Raw genomic sequence first — 17085 nt, forward strand, 5'->3', positions numbered from 1 at the left:
ATATTCCACTAGTCACAGGCTGCCTATATTCCATAAATCCTTGGGAATTAGTTGTCAGATCTGGAATTCTCAGATTCCCCTCCTGCTGCATGATGCTACTGGACAGCTTTCTGCTTATTAATTCTCTTCCCATTGGTCTTCTGCTCCAGTTCCTGACTGGATCTGATGCCATTGTCCATTCAGGAGTCTGCTGCACTTTATTCCCTTCACTAAACTGATGGATCCTTCAGCAGCCAGGATTAGAAAGGGGGAATATCAGTGTTGGGTTTATTTTATTCAGCTGTGGGGAGGAGTGGGGTGTTCTCCAGATTCTGAGCCACACACAGGGACTGAACTGCTCAGGAGTGATTAATGAGCGTGGGTTTTGGTATTTCCCATAAAGGATGTGCAGTTCTAAATCAATCCAGTTTAATCTGACCCCTTCTCTCTCCAGCTGACATTTTGGGGGGTTTTAGGTGCCCTACAATATTGTGAATGGGGTTAAAAATGGAAGTTTTGCACATCAAGGGTGGCAACAGTCTTAAAATACCAGCAGCTGGGCTGAGTGAGCAATTTGCACATTGATGCACCAAACAAGTGTGCACCTGCACAGGGCTGTGCTCCATCTCCTTCCCTGGCCTCCCCTTTGGAGCTGCAGGAAATGGGAACTGATGAAAATCTTGCTCTCCAAATACTTCACATCCTAATTGAGTTCAGGTCCCCGCTGGATTGGCTGGAGTGGAGCCAGGAGGAGTGCAGGCACCACTCTCTAATGGTGCAGAGAGACCCAGCACCCCCCTGGTGTGCCTCACTGGGGCTTTTTCTGGGTCTAACACCTTCTAAAAGAAAGGAGGAGTCACAAATGGTTTTGACAGCTATCTTCTGGTTATTTTTGACATAGAGCTTGCTGTGGATGCTGAGGTATCTTCATACTTTTGACCACAGCACTCAGGGATTTTGGAATGTAGCTTTGAGTCTTTTCTAGACCATTTTAGAATGTAAATACCTCCAATAATTATTTAAAACACAGACTCTTTTTTTGTTGTTGGCCAGTAGGTACAAGCTTTTGGAGTCCAAATTAGAATCAACGCTCAAGAAGTCTCTGGAAATAAAAGAAGAAAAAATTGCTGCTTTGGAGGCTCGTTTGGAAGAATCAACAAATCTAAACCAGCAGCTGCGTCAGGAGCTGAAAACAGTAAGGAAAAGGGCATTTTCCTGTAATATTAAATGAGCTGGTGTTATTCCTACACTTTTTGGGTAAGACAGCAAAAAATGGGCATCATTCAGGTCATAGAAAGCAGGACAAAGGTGTGAATGCTTTTAAGACTGTGTTGAAATCACATGAGAAGTTGTTGAGCTTATTCACTGGCCATGAAAATGTCAGCTGGATAAATAACCTGGAGTTGATTTGATTTGGGATGTCATTTCCAGTTACATTTTCTGGCCTGCCTTGAGCAGCCTGAGTAGATTGGTTAAAAAAAGAAATTATATCACCTTGGTTGTAGAATTTTTGTATAAAAGTTGGGGGATACAGTTAAAAACACTGAAATAAAATACAAAGCAGAGGTCTGCTGTTTGTTGGGGTTAAACTGTCCATATCCATAAATAATTTGTACATCATCTCCCCCCCAAACCAAATTTACAAATGCAGTAACAGCACTTCCTGTTCTTTGAGAAGGGTCATAGTCAGGTAATGAAGTAATAAATTTGGATGTACAGAATGGAAAATTCCAAACCTAACCTAAGTTGTCCTAAATAATTCCAGGTGAAGAAGAACTATGAAGCTCTCAAGCAGAGACAGGAAGAGGAAAGGATGGTTCAGAACTCTCCTCCAAGAAGTGGAGAAGGAAATCAGTCTGTCAATAAGTGGGAGAAAGAAAATCAGGAGACTACTAGAGAATTGCTGAAAGTTAAAGATAGATTAATCGAGGTGGAGAGGAATGTAAGATGTGTTTTAAATATGGTTCTGATGGTAATCATTTGTGGTAAGCTGTTCCAGTAATGCAAATGAGGGTGCTGTGAAGACACTTTAATTTATCACCTTGTTTCCATCCCAAGCAGAATTTCAATTAAATGCAGTGTGTGTAGCAGCTGGATTCTGCTCTGTGGGATGCCATAAAGCACTTGACAGGCATTTTAAAAGGAAATGTGAAAACCTGAATTTGCCCTTTGGCATGCACAGCTCTCTCTCCAATCTCTGTTATATAATCCCTATTTACACCAGTGCTGGAGGTTCCTCTCCTGTTCCTCCATAGGTGCAACATCTGTTCCCTGTTTTGCCAGTGATAAATCCCCCAAAGTGCCTTTGTTCTGCAGTTTTATCCCACCCTGTAAATCTCTGCATGGTCCTGCTGCTCTCTATGTTCTGGAGAACACTTCTGTTTTACCTTGGGGGGTTCCTGGAGCAGCTGGGAGCTGGGGTTTTGTGTGGTTTTCACCCCCAGAACGCGACGCTGCAGGCGGAGAAGCAGGCGCTGAAAACGCAGCTCAAGCAGCTCGAGACGCAGAACAACAACCTGCAGGCCCAGATCCTGGCCCTGCAGAGACAGACTGTGTCCCTGCAGGAGCAAAACACAACTCTGCAAACTCAGAATGCCAAGCTGCAGGTAATGCTGCCTTCGTTTGATTTCAAAAATAAAATTAAAATGTTTTTTTCCCAAAGGAAAACTTAAAATGCGTTGTTATGGTTAGCTTTGAAATCACGTTTGGCTTCCTGCAGAGACATGGGGAAGAGGGTGATATGAGAATAATCTGCACTCTGCAGTCAAAAATAGTTTGTTTGCTGATGAATAACTACATTTTTAGAAATCTGTTTGAATTCTTTGTCCAGTGTAAAATCTTGACTTTATACTTAGAAGTAGAGTAGATTCTCTTACTCAATCTTCCAAGATTCCTCGAGATTTTATTGTATTTATACATACAAATTAGATCAGGGAAGTAGCATGTTCAACCATATTCTGATAAATTTTATCTATTTTTATAAATATCAAAAAAACCCAAAAAGTAAGGCCATACCTAAGAGGAAAATAAAGATACTTCAATACAGAAGATTTTCATAAAATCAAAAAAAAAAAAAAAAATGGAGGGCTGCATTCATATATGAAGACCTGAATTTAGATAATTGCAAGGCAGTAAAAAAGATAATGTGGGACCATGGAAATTATAAAAATGGTTGTCCCCAGAGTCTTGCAGTTCTTCTGGCCAAAATTCAGATGCTGGCCTTATAGTTTAATAGGGTTATTAAATATGTATCTTCTTTCTTTAAACATTAAATATTCTTGTTAATCAATTCAATGCTTTTGGTGATCTAAGAATCAAAACTACCTCAAGAGGGGATAAAAACCCCACAATGCAGCAGGAATAATAAAGAGTGTCAGAAAGGATGGAGGGCTGATGGAAATCAAGATGTCAAGGACTGTTTGAATGGAACACATGATGCTTTTGGTGGATGCCTGGAGTCTCCTCCTGGCAAGCAGAATGTTGTTGTCCATGACTAAATGTCATTAGTGCCCAGCACTGCAGTCAAACAGGCCATTGGTGCACACCCTGTGCCAGCTCTGGTTGTTAAAAACCAGTGGATGTGACATGGAAGTGTCCCATTAAAGCAGTTGAGAGGGGATTGCTGGGATTCAGAGCTCTCTGAGGGCTTTGTAGTTCCCTTCATCACCAAACCCCAGGAATATCTGTAGAGTTCCTTTTTTGCCTCATGCCCAGCAGCACAGGCCTCTCCTCTGGCAAAACAATTCTCTATGAACTGCAAATCCAAGTGGAAGTTGAAAAATGTTCAGGAAAATCAAAGTGATGAACTGTTGGTTAAATCTGAAGTGCAGACTGAGCTGCTTTACCTGGACTGTGCCAAAATTGTTCCTCAGCAGTTAATTCTTCTCTTCCTGCTGATACCCATAAGGAGCAGCCAAGGGAAAGGATGTCTGCAAGAATTCCCAGTCTGTGACTGGGAATTCTGACCTAACCAAGCTCAGCCTTCAGCCTGGGAAGTTTCCCAGCACACCCATGCCATCAGACATGACTTCATTTCCAGTGAAAGATTCGGCTTTCTCATCTGTAACAAAGAACCCTGCAGTTGCAGCAGGAAGGGATTTGTTCCCTGGTAACAGCAGGAACTGGAGTGAGAGATGGAGTTTTTTTTTCCTTAATAGATACCCCGAGGGTATTAGAGGGCTCAGTAGTTTGTGGTTTTCATCTCTTGAACAGGAAAGAGAATGAAGCTGGTACAGGTCAAGTGACAAGCACCAGTTCTTTAAGATATCCAAGGATTTCTCCAGAGACACAAAAAGTGAAGTTGTTGGTTGATTGGGGCTTTTAAAAACTGTTTAAGGTTGAAGGCTTTAGTGTATTAATACACATGAATACTGTTCTGGGACAGTGGTTGGAGAACTGGTGCTGTTCCACAAAAGAGCACAGAACAGAACATAGGGAGTTCCTCCCAGGTGCTGTTATTTATCTCCCTCTCTCTGTTAAATGGATGTTCCTATTGGAACTCTCATTGTGAAGGAATGTGTGGATACCATGAAGATATCGTGGTGACACTATAGAATTTTTTAAAAAATAAATCTCCATGCCTGAGTGAAAGTCCATTTTATTTCAGTCATGGCACAGATTTGGCTTTTATCAGGATCACTGGTGATCCATTTCTCTAAGGGATCTCGGTGCTAGGGGAAAACAGCTCTGTCAGCAAGATAACATTTTAACAGATGTTGAAAGGTAAATAATAACTTGATCCATCCCAGTGAATTCAATCACATGCTTCAGTGCTTTCTGCTAAGAAATACTCTTGGAACATTTTGAATTGGAGCTGTCTCCTGGGATGTAAGAAAAGGTTATCTGTGGCATTCACATTCTCTGAAAAAATCCCTTCACCCAGGATTTTTCTCCTGGGAAGCTGAGAAGCCTCAGAGAAAAGGAAAACAATTCTTATCTCATTTGCTTCTCCAGTGTTGTGCTCACATGTGGAATGTGTTTGGAGATTGTTTACCCACAGGTGATTGTTCCATTGATTCTGCTGTGAGTTGTTTTCACTCTTTGGCCAATCAGGGCCAAGCTGTGTCAGGACTCTGGAGAGAGTCACAAGTTTTCATTATTATTTTTTTAGCATTATTATCTTTTTAGCATTCACTAGGTAGCTTTTCTGTATTCTTTAGTATAATATAATATTCTTTAATATAATATAATAATATTATATATTATTAATATAACATATTAATATTAATATTGTGGTGTTATTAGAATAATATACTATAATAATGGAATATAATATTATATAATATCAATATAATATGTTAATATTATTGATATTGTAACATTATTATAATATGATAATATAGTATGATGATAATATAATATAATATAATATAATATAATATAATATAATATAATATAATATAATATAATATAATATAATATAATATAATATAATATAATATAATATAATATAATATAATATAATATAATATAATATAATATCCTTCTGAGAACATGGAGTCAGATGCATCATTCCTGCCTTCATCAGGGCATTCCCTACCAGTACACCAGTAGCCAGTGGAACAACCAGAAGGTGGAGAAGGGTTAAACCCGAGAAGCCTTTGGGAGGTGGGGGATGGAATAACTGCGAGCGCTCCCCGTTTGTGGCTGCAGGTTGAGAACTCCACGCTGAACTCGCAGAGCACGTCGCTGATGAACCAGAACGCGCAGCTGCTGATCCAGCAGTCGGCCCTGGAGAACGAGAACGAGGCGGTGCTGAAGGAGCGCGAGGACCTGAAGGGGCTCTACGAGGCCCTGCTCAAGGACCACGAGCGCCTGGAGCAGCTGCACGAGCGCCAGGCCGCCGAGTACGAGTCCCTGATCGCCAAGCACGGCAGCCTCAAGGCTGCCCACAAGAACCTGGAGGTGGAGCACAAGGACTTGGAGGATAGGTAAGTACTCAGGAAAAGCACGCTGCCATTCATAGGAATGGCTCTCTCTGGGGGCATCACTTGTTGGTTTCTCTGGGTCTGCATTGAAGGCACTTGAGACAGTAATTCATGTTCAGACTCAGGTGTTTATTATTTCTTATCAGTAAAACAAAATTTCCTATCTCACTGCTGTGAGCTGGGCAGCTTTTCATTAGAAGGCACAAAGTGGCCAACAATCTCTTGTTACAAGGCCTTTTAAGACTGAACTATTCAATTAAGAGTTGACACCTAGCTTATTTCCCTTTTAACCCAATAACTGATCCCACAGAGCGCACAATGCAGACTTTTCTACCCAATTACAAAATGCCACCCAAACCCATGAAGAAGGAGGAAGAAGAAACCCAGGATGACACCCTGTGCCCTCCATCTTGCTTCCATCCAAAACATACTAAAAATCCCAAAACCTCAATTTCTCACCAAGTGATGCACCTACACTACTCTCTATAATCTATTTCACACTTTTCTGGATTCTAGTCTATCTTGAAGTCTAGGAAACTTTCTCCATGAATGAGGGTCAAAGTCAGTGCTCCCCTGGGGGTCAGGGCACCCCAGAGCAGACAGAGAAATATTCCCAGTGCCCTGGGCTTCCACAGTTGTCTGATAAAATTATAGAATGAATAAAATCACTCAATCACTAGATTATTACTTTAACAGAGGCCATTTCATCAAAATCCCTTTTTTTTTGATCATTCCACAAAAGGAATTGTCTTTGCAGGTACCACCAGTTGTATTGTCTTTGCAGGTACAATCAATTGCTGAAACAGAAAGTGCAGCTGGAAGAGCTGGAGAAGGTTCTCAAGACAGAGCAGGACAAAATGCTGCAGCAGAGTGAGAAACATGAAACTGTGGCAGCAGAATATAAAAAACTTCGGGATGAAAATGAAAGGTAAAGAGAATTCTGGCACCTGAATACACAGCCTAAACAAATGGTGTGTTCTTCACATTTCTTTGACACCTGATGCTGCTATTCCAAATATTCATGATCCCACAAAAATAATCTTTATATCCTGGGGGGACATGTGGGACAAAGGGGCATGGCAGGGCCCAGGAGGGACAAAGGGAGGCCAGGAAATATGTAACCTCTGTGATTGCCAGAGTTTGGGTCATTCCTGTTTTGTGTTGGCTGTTTGTTAGATTCTTTTATTCTGAAAAGTGGCATCTTAAAACCAGTTATGACATAGAGATGCTGCTTTGTATTTAAATGTACAGAGAACAGTGCTTGGCTCAAAGGCAGAACACATTCCTAGGAAAATCAGGCTGGGATACCTTACAGTATGTGACAGTGAGGAATTTGTGTGTCTATTTTATGGAGTAGTTGGAAATGTCATGCTTCAGAGGGAGTGTGGGTAACAAATTCATTTCCAGCATTCTTTGATAGTCTCTTTGCATCCCAGGCTCACTCACACGTACACTCAGCTCCTGAGGGAGAATGAAGTGCTACAGACTGACCACAAGAATCTGAAAACATTGTTGAACAATTCCAAACTGGAGCAAACACGGTTGGAAGCTGAGTTTTCCAAACTCAAAGAACAGTACCAGCAACTGGATATTACATCGACAAAGCTAAATAACCAGTGTGAGGTATGTGGGAATTCTGCTGCTTGTAATGGCTGCAATCACTGGAATATTTTTATAACTGTATTTATGGGTTCATAAAATCATATGAAGTGCTGGAGTATCAGTCATTTATAGATAATGAAGTGGATCCAAAGACTAATTAATTTACCTGCTGTACAGGCAATACACAATCTCAGGCTCATATTAGGGAAACTGGTTTAAATTATTTAAGGCATCAAAGAGGCTTTTATCAGTTGATTCATGATTTCATTTTGAGTTTGATTTAAGAACCCCTGTGTAGACCTAAATTTACTTGATAATCTTATTATCCGTGTGTAAAATACACTCACATATAAATGCATGGGCAATTTCCTCTGTTTTAACAGCTGCTCAGCCAACTGAAAGGAAACCTGGAGGAGGAAAACAGACACCTGCTGGATCAAATCCAGACCTTAATGCTGCAGAACAGAACATTACTGGAGCAGAACATGGAAAGCAAGGATCTGTTCCATGTAGAGCAAAGGCAGTACATGTGAGTTGTGAAAACAAGGAAGTCACAGGGATTAGGGCAGTGACACCAATACCTGCATTTTTCTAAAAAAGCTTCTGTTAAATATAGAATTTAAGACACGTGCTACTTCTGAAATGTTTCTCTTTAAAATAAGAATTTCAATGATAAACATAAAACAGATAACTCAAAATAGCAACATATTTGTAGTTCTAAAGGATCAGTGCAATTGTGTTCATTACTGACGATGCAAATAAGGAATAAAACTGATATTTATTCCTCATTTTACTACTGGCCAAGTTTAGATTTGTAAACACTGTATTTGTAGATTGATAATATTCATACATGAGTCTATATACATTGTAGATTAATTTGTAGATTTGTAATCTAAGCTTCTTTAGTGGACTCAAGAGGAGAGAAAATGTGCTTATCTAAATGATAGAGCACTTTATATGAAAAGGAGGAATATGTGAAAAAGGCAAATGGAATTTTATTCCATTTTATATCATGAAGTTAAGCCTAAGGGTGATTGTTTGCTGTATCTCTTGCTTTTTCAATAAGAGCCAAGGGTTATGTATGAATTCCTCACAGAAGGTGACAATTCTCAGATAACAGATTCCCTGAGGACTGTGCTGCCCACGCATCCTGTGTATGTTTTTGAAGCATAAATTGTCATTAATTTCTGTTTGCAGTGACAAACTAAACGAATTGAGGCGGCAGAAGGAGAAGCTGGAGGAGAAGATAATGGATCAGTACAAATTTTATGAGCCATCCCCACCAAGAAGGTACTGGTGAACAAACATGATGTAAAATAAACCAGCTCTAAAGCACGGCAGGCCTGTTCCGTTCCCACTGAAAATGGAGATTCCATTACAATTGTGGGAGCAGAATCACGTCTGCCTTGCATAAAAACCAGTTGGCTCTGCAGGCCTAAGCAATGTGTTGTAAATGCAGTGAATGTGCTGTGGTTTTGATGACAGAAGGGGCAACTGGATCACCCTGAAGATGAGGAAGCTGATCAAGTCCAAGAAGGACGGGAACCGCGAGCGCCTCAAGTCGGTGACGCTGACGCCCACGCGCTCCGAGTCCAGCGAGGGATTCCTGCAGCTGCCCCACCAGGACAGCCAGGACAGCTCCTCTGTGGGCTCCAACTCCCTGGAGGATGGGCAGACCCTGGGCACCAAAAAGAGTAGCAGTGAGTACTGCAAACCGCTTCGTTCCCTGAATAAACCTTGGCTAAATGTTGGAAACGACTGCGTGTTGTGGAGGATTTGTAAAGATCGTTTCTAAGTCTGTAGGAATGAAGCCTGGATTAATTTATTAAGGGCAGAACTTCTTGCAAACTCCCCGAAGTGTTTGAGCAGAGCTAGTTTTGAGCATTTCTGTACCTCAAAATTCAAGTGTTAAAATACACTCACAGTGCCTGGGTAAGACGAAGCAGGCGCTGGTACTGGGTCAAGCGAGCAGGATTTGGGATAGAATGTCAGGTGTCACCACAAGGGCCCTTTTTGTTTCTCCCTCTTGTCCCAGCATGACTCTTTCCCTTGTCTTGAGAGTGTTTTCCAAGCTGTGGCTGTGCTAACATCCTTGAGTTGCTAAAAACACCTTCTGTCTGAAGGTGTTCCCCCAGCATCTCACAAAACCAACAATGAAATTTGGACATGTGACAGGAAGTGTTACTGTAGAAACACAGCCTGTTAAAAATACAGGAATTGTTTCTGATCCTGAAATTGGAGTGAAGTGGTTGAGAGGGAGAATGAGGACCCACAGAAGTGTGATTAGATGGAATATTCCAGATTTGCTGACCTTGAGGGATTTGATAGCCATCCCATTAGGGTGCCCCCATTAGGATCTATAAGGCCAGATTCTATTTATTATTATTTATTATCTGTGTCTTTTGTTCTTCACTTTTGGCATGAATCATAAACTGCCCAGTTTCTCACAACTTGAGAGGTAGTTACAGCCAAGTTATCAGGATGTAATGGTTCTGCTTAATAGCTATGCACCAAAAGCATTTTGGCTGTGCATGTAAAAGCATCAGAATCCATGTGCATTAACAGTCACTTCCAATGTTTGCACTACTACTTTTAAATTTAATGTATTGGGTTTCAAAAGACAGCAGGTCTGGGGTTTGTGCCAGCTGTGAATTATTACAGCCATTATGATGTGGTTTTTTTTTCTTCTGTGCTTCTTGCAGAAGCTTAGTCAAAGTTAAAAACATCCCAAAAATGCTATTTCAGGAAAAGTTAAAATCAGATCTGTATTTTTTAATAACTGAAGAAAGTATAGTTTAAGGGTACATTTTAGCACTTTGGTTACTAAGTTGCCCCTTTGGGGAGATCGGCCTTTTTCAGTGTAAGCATCAAACCGGGTACTTTTAAACTTTTTTAAAAAGCAACTGTTGCTTTTACATCCAAACCGTGAGTGGTGTGGAACTGGGGAGTGACTGGAGCTGTCCTGGATGTGTGTTGGGGGAGCTGGGAGTGTGCACGCTGTGGTTCAGCCCATCTGCTTCTGTGTCAGCAATGTCATGTTCTGGAAGGGCTTTTCTGTGACAGTTTTCTTTGCATGATTCTTGGGACCTTGTAGTGTGCAGTTACCCTCCTGGGGAGCCACGGCTGCACTTACGGTGGCTGAGCCTCAAAAGAGGTTTGAAGCTGTTCAGACCTCATTAATTTTCTACTCCATGGACCTTGCTCATGTTTCCCTTAATCCCAGTGTATTTATCCACAAACTGGAAGGGCTGATCTAATTCCGGATCCTGACCTTCCTCCATTACACATGTCGCCATGGAAACCAGAGTTTTGGAGAGAATTCGGATGCATTTTGTGCCAGCTCAGCTCTGAGGCAGAGATCTGAGACAATTTGTGCCTCACAAAGCAGAGAGAATATCTCAGTGTGACGAGTGCTGGTGATGGTGCACATTTTGCAGTCTTCTTCTTCTGCTCCTAGAGTGACTGTAAGTCCTAAATCCCAGGATTTGGGTCCTTTCTTTTCCATGGGAAGCAGTTTGGCAGTAGCAGCTTCCACTGAAGGAGCTACAGGAGGGAGCAAACAGTGAGTGCAGCCTGTCTGTGCCAGTGCTCAGGTGCTGGCTGAAGGCAGCTCTGGCTCTGAAGAGTTCTGTGCCACCCTGACCTCCAGCAGCTGGCAAGGAGCTGGTTCCAGTGAGGTGAAATGTCCTGAGTGTCCTTGAGGAGGCAGGAGAAGGCAGCTCACCTTCCCTGGCACAAACCAGCAATGTTCTGAGCTGGAGGAATGAGTACCTGACACAGAGATCTCCAGGATCCACAGGGCTCACACACCCCCCATTCCCTGTCAGAGATACTGATTTCAAAAGTGTTTGCTGTGTGTGACATCTGTAGTTTTTCCTCTTTTGTGGGTGGTGATGGCGATTGTGTTTTTCCAACACAGGCCACTTTCTCATGCAAATGTTTCCAGGTGAGCTGTTATCTCCCTGGGAAAGGTGATCTTGGCACAAAAATCAGGTTACCCTGTTCTCAGAGAACACCACCTGAGGTCTGTGTCTGATCCCTGTGGGAAGGAGGGGATGTCTGGAGGGCTTTTGCTGTCCCAGCACAGGTTAATCCTGCAGGAAGGGTGTGTGCTCCTGACTGCAGGGTTTCACCTTGGCTTTCCATGCCTCCTTGTTCCCAGGTACTGCCCACAAATTATCATTGATCACCCTCAGGATCAGGTGAGTGCCATGGACCTGACACCTGCTCTGTGCAGGGCTTTTCCTCTGGATTGGGCCATTCTGAGCTTTTCCAGACAAAACCCAAGGCAGGCAGAAGGGATTTTAGTTTTCTGTGGAGAAATACAGATATCCTTTGCTGGCTTCCACTTTAGCCATTTCAGGAAATGAACAAGTTCCCAAGGAGTTAGGGCTGTTAGTAAATTGTCATCTCTACTAGAACACCAGTAGCAGGTATGCTGTGTCACAGAGGGAATAAAAGGAGTGTTCTGGGCTCCCAAAACTGAGGCATTTTGAAGATTTCTGCCTCATAAATTCTTCTGTGCATGAACAAAAACATGTCAGGATTTTAATACAGAATTCCCCGGAGGATCTCAGGCAAGCAGGAGAGTTACAAAATGGAACGTCTCCTGCTCACTTGAGGAATTCTGCAATCATCATCATTCATTCTCAGGTCAGAAAGCAAGAAAGTATTGATGGAATACTGAAAAGAAAAAGAACAGTTGATTTTTGCTGTAGCTCTGCCATCCCAGGATTACTTATTAGAATTACTGTTCCAGGACATTTTCTGAGGTGAATTCTGTGCAGATATTACTGACACAGTTTCCCTTCCAAGCATTTTGCTTTTTTGATGCAGGGTTTGCAGGACATCAGTGGTTGCAGGGGAGTTTCCTGGGGGGCACAGTTGCTGAGAGCCATAAATCAGCCCTATTGCAGGGGATCTGTGTTAATGGACAGGAAGGACAGATGACTCAAACAGTCCTTGAGCATCCTCTGGTTACTTTTTCATAAGATTAAGGAGTTTTTAGTGAAGAGGAGTCAGTAACCTTTCATAAAGGATCACAGAGGGATGAGTTATTTTGTCTGTAAAGGCTGACAGAAGTTACAGAGGAAGTTTTTTTCTCCTGTGTTGCCTTGATGACAAAGAGTAGAGATAGAGCAGAATGACCTCTGTGGTTGGATTGGTTTGGGAACCTGTTCCTGTGGGTGCAGGCATGGGAAGAGCTGATGGAGAGGCAGGAACAGGGAATATTTCCCTGCCAGGGTAGCTCATGTGCACTTGTAAATGGTATCTATGATATATATGCACTGCTCTGTACACAGAACTGCTGTGTGCCAGGCTGGGGGAGCAGGGCACACCTCCCAAAAGGGGCTGCAGAGGCAAAGCAGGCAGAGCATGGTCTGACAGACCTCTGCACAAACCAGAGCTGCTGCCATCTCTGCAGAAATTGCCACTCTGGGGAATTCCATCCCCTGTCCCCTTCTGGATCTTTCCATGGTGGCTCCTGTGCCTGGCATCAGCCCCCAGACTTACCCCAGGCAGGTCAGCAGTTCCTAATGCAGAGTTCCTGACTCCAAGGACAAGATTAACTCGTGACTTCCCCCTCCTCCCTCTTTTAATACTATTTGTAATTTTAACTCTGTAATTCTCCTGGTAGAATTTAACTCGATTTTCCTTGGGCCCTCCCAAAACGTTACAGCAACACTCACAATTTGGATTTTCTTTTGCTGTTTTGGGTTTTTTTTTTCCTTTGGTGTTTTTTTCAGCTAAAATACTTGCACATTTGAAGCAGATTGATTTTAGTATTTTACCAAAATAATGCCCACAAATTATATTGATGAGAAGGCCCTTGCAGGTTTTCTATGAGACAGTAGATGACCAAAGTTATTACTGAGCACAGAATGGAAGAACTGAAGACTGATAATAGACTGTGTCCTCTTAGATTTGCAGGCAAAGCATTACAGAAGTTATTAACCCCCAAAAATAACAATGTGAACATATTTTATCATAGAAATTGTACTTAGAGTTGCTTTCATTTTCAGCTTTTTTTGCTTCACATTTTTCTTTATGTTCAAAAAAAAATGCTGTTTTTCACAGTAAAAGTTACATAGTGGTCAATTCCTGTAATCACCTGCAAAGAAGTTACATTTATTTTTTTCAAGAGCTTCAAACTGTATTACCCTCTGCACTGTAATTTTCAGTGCATTTGAGTGATCTATGGAAGTTTTCCTGTTTCAGTGTACTTTCAATATTTCATTATCACCCAGAAGCAGGAGAATGATAGCTTTTAGCATAAGCATACCTAGCTTAAACTCAGACATTCATTTCTCTCCTTAGTTTCAACATTTAACTTCCATCTGTTCTTCTCCCTTTTTTTCTTTCATTTCCCTGTTTCCGTTTTTCCTCATGCTATGACATAAAAGTGGGTGCACTGAAAAGACTGCCCTTTTTGAGGAACAGACCGAAGGAAAAAGACAAAATGAAGGCCTTCTACCGTCGCTCCATGTGTAAGACTTTATGACAGTTCAGCTTCTTCTCAATGGCTACACTGGCTTCCGTTACTAATTTTTCACTAACCTCTCCCTGGACTGCGCTCTATTTTTCCTCCTCTTTTGCAATGTGCAAGTCCTGCTACAGTACAAGGAGCTGGAGCTTTTTTCTTTTTACTTTTTCTCTCCCCCCCCCCCTTTTTTTTTTTTAAAAAAAGAACTTTGGCACTGAATACTTTATGTCTGTGCAGCTGTGCACACACACGTAGCCACACGTTGCCATGCACATGCATATAATCTATTCAGTGCCTTGTGACTGCATATATTTGTATACATAGCTGTCTATATACACATGGCCCCATGTGTATATGAATTTACAGTGCACTGTGTTAACGGAAATACTTTGAAATGACACGTTTCATAAGCCTTTTGTTCAGAAGTCACTGTAATTTTATTTTTTTTTTTGTTTAAAGCAAGTGTAGGAGATTGTGCAAGGCTCTCTGGTGGTCTGTCACTCTGCGAGCGTTCATCAGTTCTCGTTGCCAGAATGCTGCATTGATTTCTTTTGTTTTGTTTTGTTTTCTAATGAGGGGTGGACAGTTTTCTCGAGTTTGGGGAAGTAAAGGTGAATATCATCAGCTGTGGTATTTTTCAGATCCTCTCTCTGTTGCTCTGTAAACCCCAGTGTGCCTGCAGTAACCTGCACTGTACAAGGATCCCGTGGCAGCGCCGGCACTCCGTTGGCTGAGCACCCGTGCCCGTTTTGTCCCCGCTCATCCCATTTTCTCACGGCAAGCGGCTGGCAGAGCCTCTAACAGCACCTGGCGCATGGCGATCCCTGCCAATCCCGTTTTGAGCACCTCCCTGGGCTCGGGAGCCCGAATCCCGTCCCTCCCTCCCTTCCCGCCGAGCCTGTTGCATGCGGTACCCGGGGTGTGGTTTGCTCCTGCCGGCTGCTGCTGCTGCGGGCGCTTTAATGCTTAGAAAACTGTCCGACCTTTGCAATGCAAATTAACAAGCGGAGCAGGTACATTGCCCACGCTGATCATTTGCTTTCATTTGCATCCCAGCCATGAATGACCTGGTGCAGTCCATGGTCCTGGCAGGAGGACAATGGACAGGTAGTTCTGAGCATCTGGAGGGTCCTGATGATATATCCACGGGTAAAAGGAGGAAGGAATTGGGAGCTATGGCCTTCTCCACTACAGCTATCAACTTTGCCACTGTCAACTCCTCCACAGGCTTCAGATCCAAGCAGTTGCTAAATAATAAAGGTATAGGTAGAAGCTTTTTGCACCCTGATGTAACTATGTAAATATTGGTTTGACTTAATGTTTTAAGTTTTTCAATCTTAATGATTGAGTTGCAGTGCTAAGATAATGAACCGGTTTAATATCTGCAATTATAAAATGTTTCAAGGTTTTTCCTACAGAATGTTTCCTAAGTAAAAATTGATTGCTTTGAAAAATACTTTCATTTTTACCATTTTGCCAATGATAAGTATTTTAATAATCTTTCCACTTTATTTTATTTTACATCTTCCTTTATGTCTCTGTGTGTAGATACTACATCCTTTGAAGATGTAAGTCCACAAGGTATTAGTGATGATTCTAGTACAGGATCAAGAGTTCATGGTAAGATGTGAGCTTTCATTAAATGAATTAAGGATATATGATGTGAATGTTAATGAATTTGTGGAAATACAGTGAATGGCATCATTGCAATGAGCATGCTCTCTCTGATTTTCATATCTCTCTAATGTATCATTTCTTCAGATTCTCCTTTCTCTCTTAACTACTACATCAGACAGATGTTCTGTATCTCTGGTAGAAAGTATTTGTGAAGTGCATCTGAACAGGATCAAAACATTTTCCCTTTTAGTGGGAAAATGTTTTCACTTCCATTTGGAGTTAATAGTAAATAAAGGAAGTTAGCATTTCAATCTTAAAAAATCAAGTCCAAATCTGGCCCGAGTTTTCAATGTTTATTGTTCAGTGAACCCCAAATTTGCCATGGGCTGTAGTTTATAAAATCCTTACGTGTTCCTTCAAGCAAAGCTTTGAAGTGAAAAATAGGCTATTAATAGAAGTGGAGTTTTAACTGTACTATAAACATTTACAATGAGTACAAGCAGCAAACATTTTGGAGGCTACTAACAGTGCATTTCCCTTGTATTGGCTTAGGAGTACAGGACTTTATCTGTGCAGATGCTCTTGCTCCTCCTGTCCGTGGCATTCCAGCCCTGTGCAGGGTTCCCTGTCAGATCTGTTGTAAGTGCCCTGACCACAGCAGCCCCTGCATGCCCCTGTCTGATCCCTGCTTCCCCACTCAGTGTCAATTCTAAACTAGACTCTTTCTCTTTTCCTCTCCTCTGTACCTCGCTATTCCTGTAGTGCCCTTTTCCAAAGTGTCCTCTTGGACCGCCTGGAAATTCCTTCGCTTTCTGATCTGTAAGAAACCACTTTGTTCCCATGGGCATGTTCAGCCTGGGAGGTCGTGCATGATCCTCTGAGCATTCTGGCAGCAGAATGTGAAGGTGCAGTGTCCTCTGCTAAAATGTTGTTCATCATGGTGTCTCCTAATTTTCCATTCAGCTTCCAGACCAGCCAGCCTTGATAGTGGCAGGACATCCACTAGCAATAGCAATAACAATGCTTCACTCCATGAAGTCAAAGGTATGCTGGGGGTGAATTCACATCCGTGCTTCATTTCCATTCTTTTCTCTGTAAGATCGTCTGTAGAGGTTCAAAAACCCCCACAACCAAAAACCTCCCACTGCACAGCACAGCCTGTGCTTCCTTGAGTGTTTCACAGCCTTCTTTCCCCAGATTAGAAGCACAGGTATTATATGGTTTTAGTAAATATTACAAAGGTGGTGTTAGTTTTTAAGTTACCAACTATTTTAAATCAAACCTAACCTGAATAATATTGTTATAATAAGAAAAATAAGAATTCCCCCCCAAATTACTTTAAAAGCTTTTTAAGCTGAGAAGTTGCTCCTTTTTTTTTTTCTCCAAGCATCCTCCTGCACTGCACTGCTGCTGTGAGCTGTGTGCTGTACAACTGCACAAAATGGCACATGTGATTCATGCTAGAAGCCTTTATAT

General features: G+C 41.9%; 1 protein-coding gene across 21 annotated transcripts in view; it reads left to right on the plus strand.

Annotated features, from left to right (window-relative positions):
- CCDC88A (coiled-coil domain containing 88A) overlaps positions 1–17085 on the plus strand; it is a 71023-nt gene that overhangs the window by 44137 nt on the left and 9801 nt on the right. For 7 of the 21 annotated variants that reach the window (XM_071446715.1, XM_071447711.1, XM_071447790.1 and 4 more), the window contains 15 exons: positions 1033–1174; positions 1745–1921; positions 2424–2585; positions 5632–5909; positions 6691–6834; positions 7343–7529; positions 7892–8037; positions 8706–8798; positions 8994–9208; positions 13913–13996; positions 15049–15252; positions 15541–15612; positions 16162–16248; positions 16372–16428; positions 16573–16653. In XM_071446715.1, coding sequence (XP_071302816.1) covers positions 1033–1174; positions 1745–1921; positions 2424–2585; positions 5632–5909; positions 6691–6834; positions 7343–7529; positions 7892–8037; positions 8706–8798; positions 8994–9208; positions 13913–13996; positions 15049–15252; positions 15541–15612; positions 16162–16248; positions 16372–16428; positions 16573–16653 — 2129 coding nt within the window. Of the gene's footprint in view, positions 1–1032; positions 1175–1744; positions 1922–2423; positions 2586–5631; positions 5910–6690; positions 6835–7342; positions 7530–7891; positions 8038–8705; positions 8799–8993; positions 9209–9948; positions 9967–13912; positions 13997–15048; positions 15253–15540; positions 15613–16161; positions 16249–16371; positions 16429–16572; positions 16654–17085 lie in introns of all 21 variants that reach the window. The other 14 variants (XM_071447301.1, XM_071447954.1, XM_071448118.1 and 11 more) reach the window with 11 other exon arrangements.

The sequence above is a fragment of the Agelaius tricolor genome, unplaced genomic scaffold (assembly GCF_023055355.1).
Source record: "Agelaius tricolor isolate 1412-34295 unplaced genomic scaffold, bAgeTri1.0.p SCAF_1, whole genome shotgun sequence".
Classification (NCBI taxonomy): domain Eukaryota; kingdom Metazoa; phylum Chordata; class Aves; order Passeriformes; family Icteridae; genus Agelaius; species Agelaius tricolor.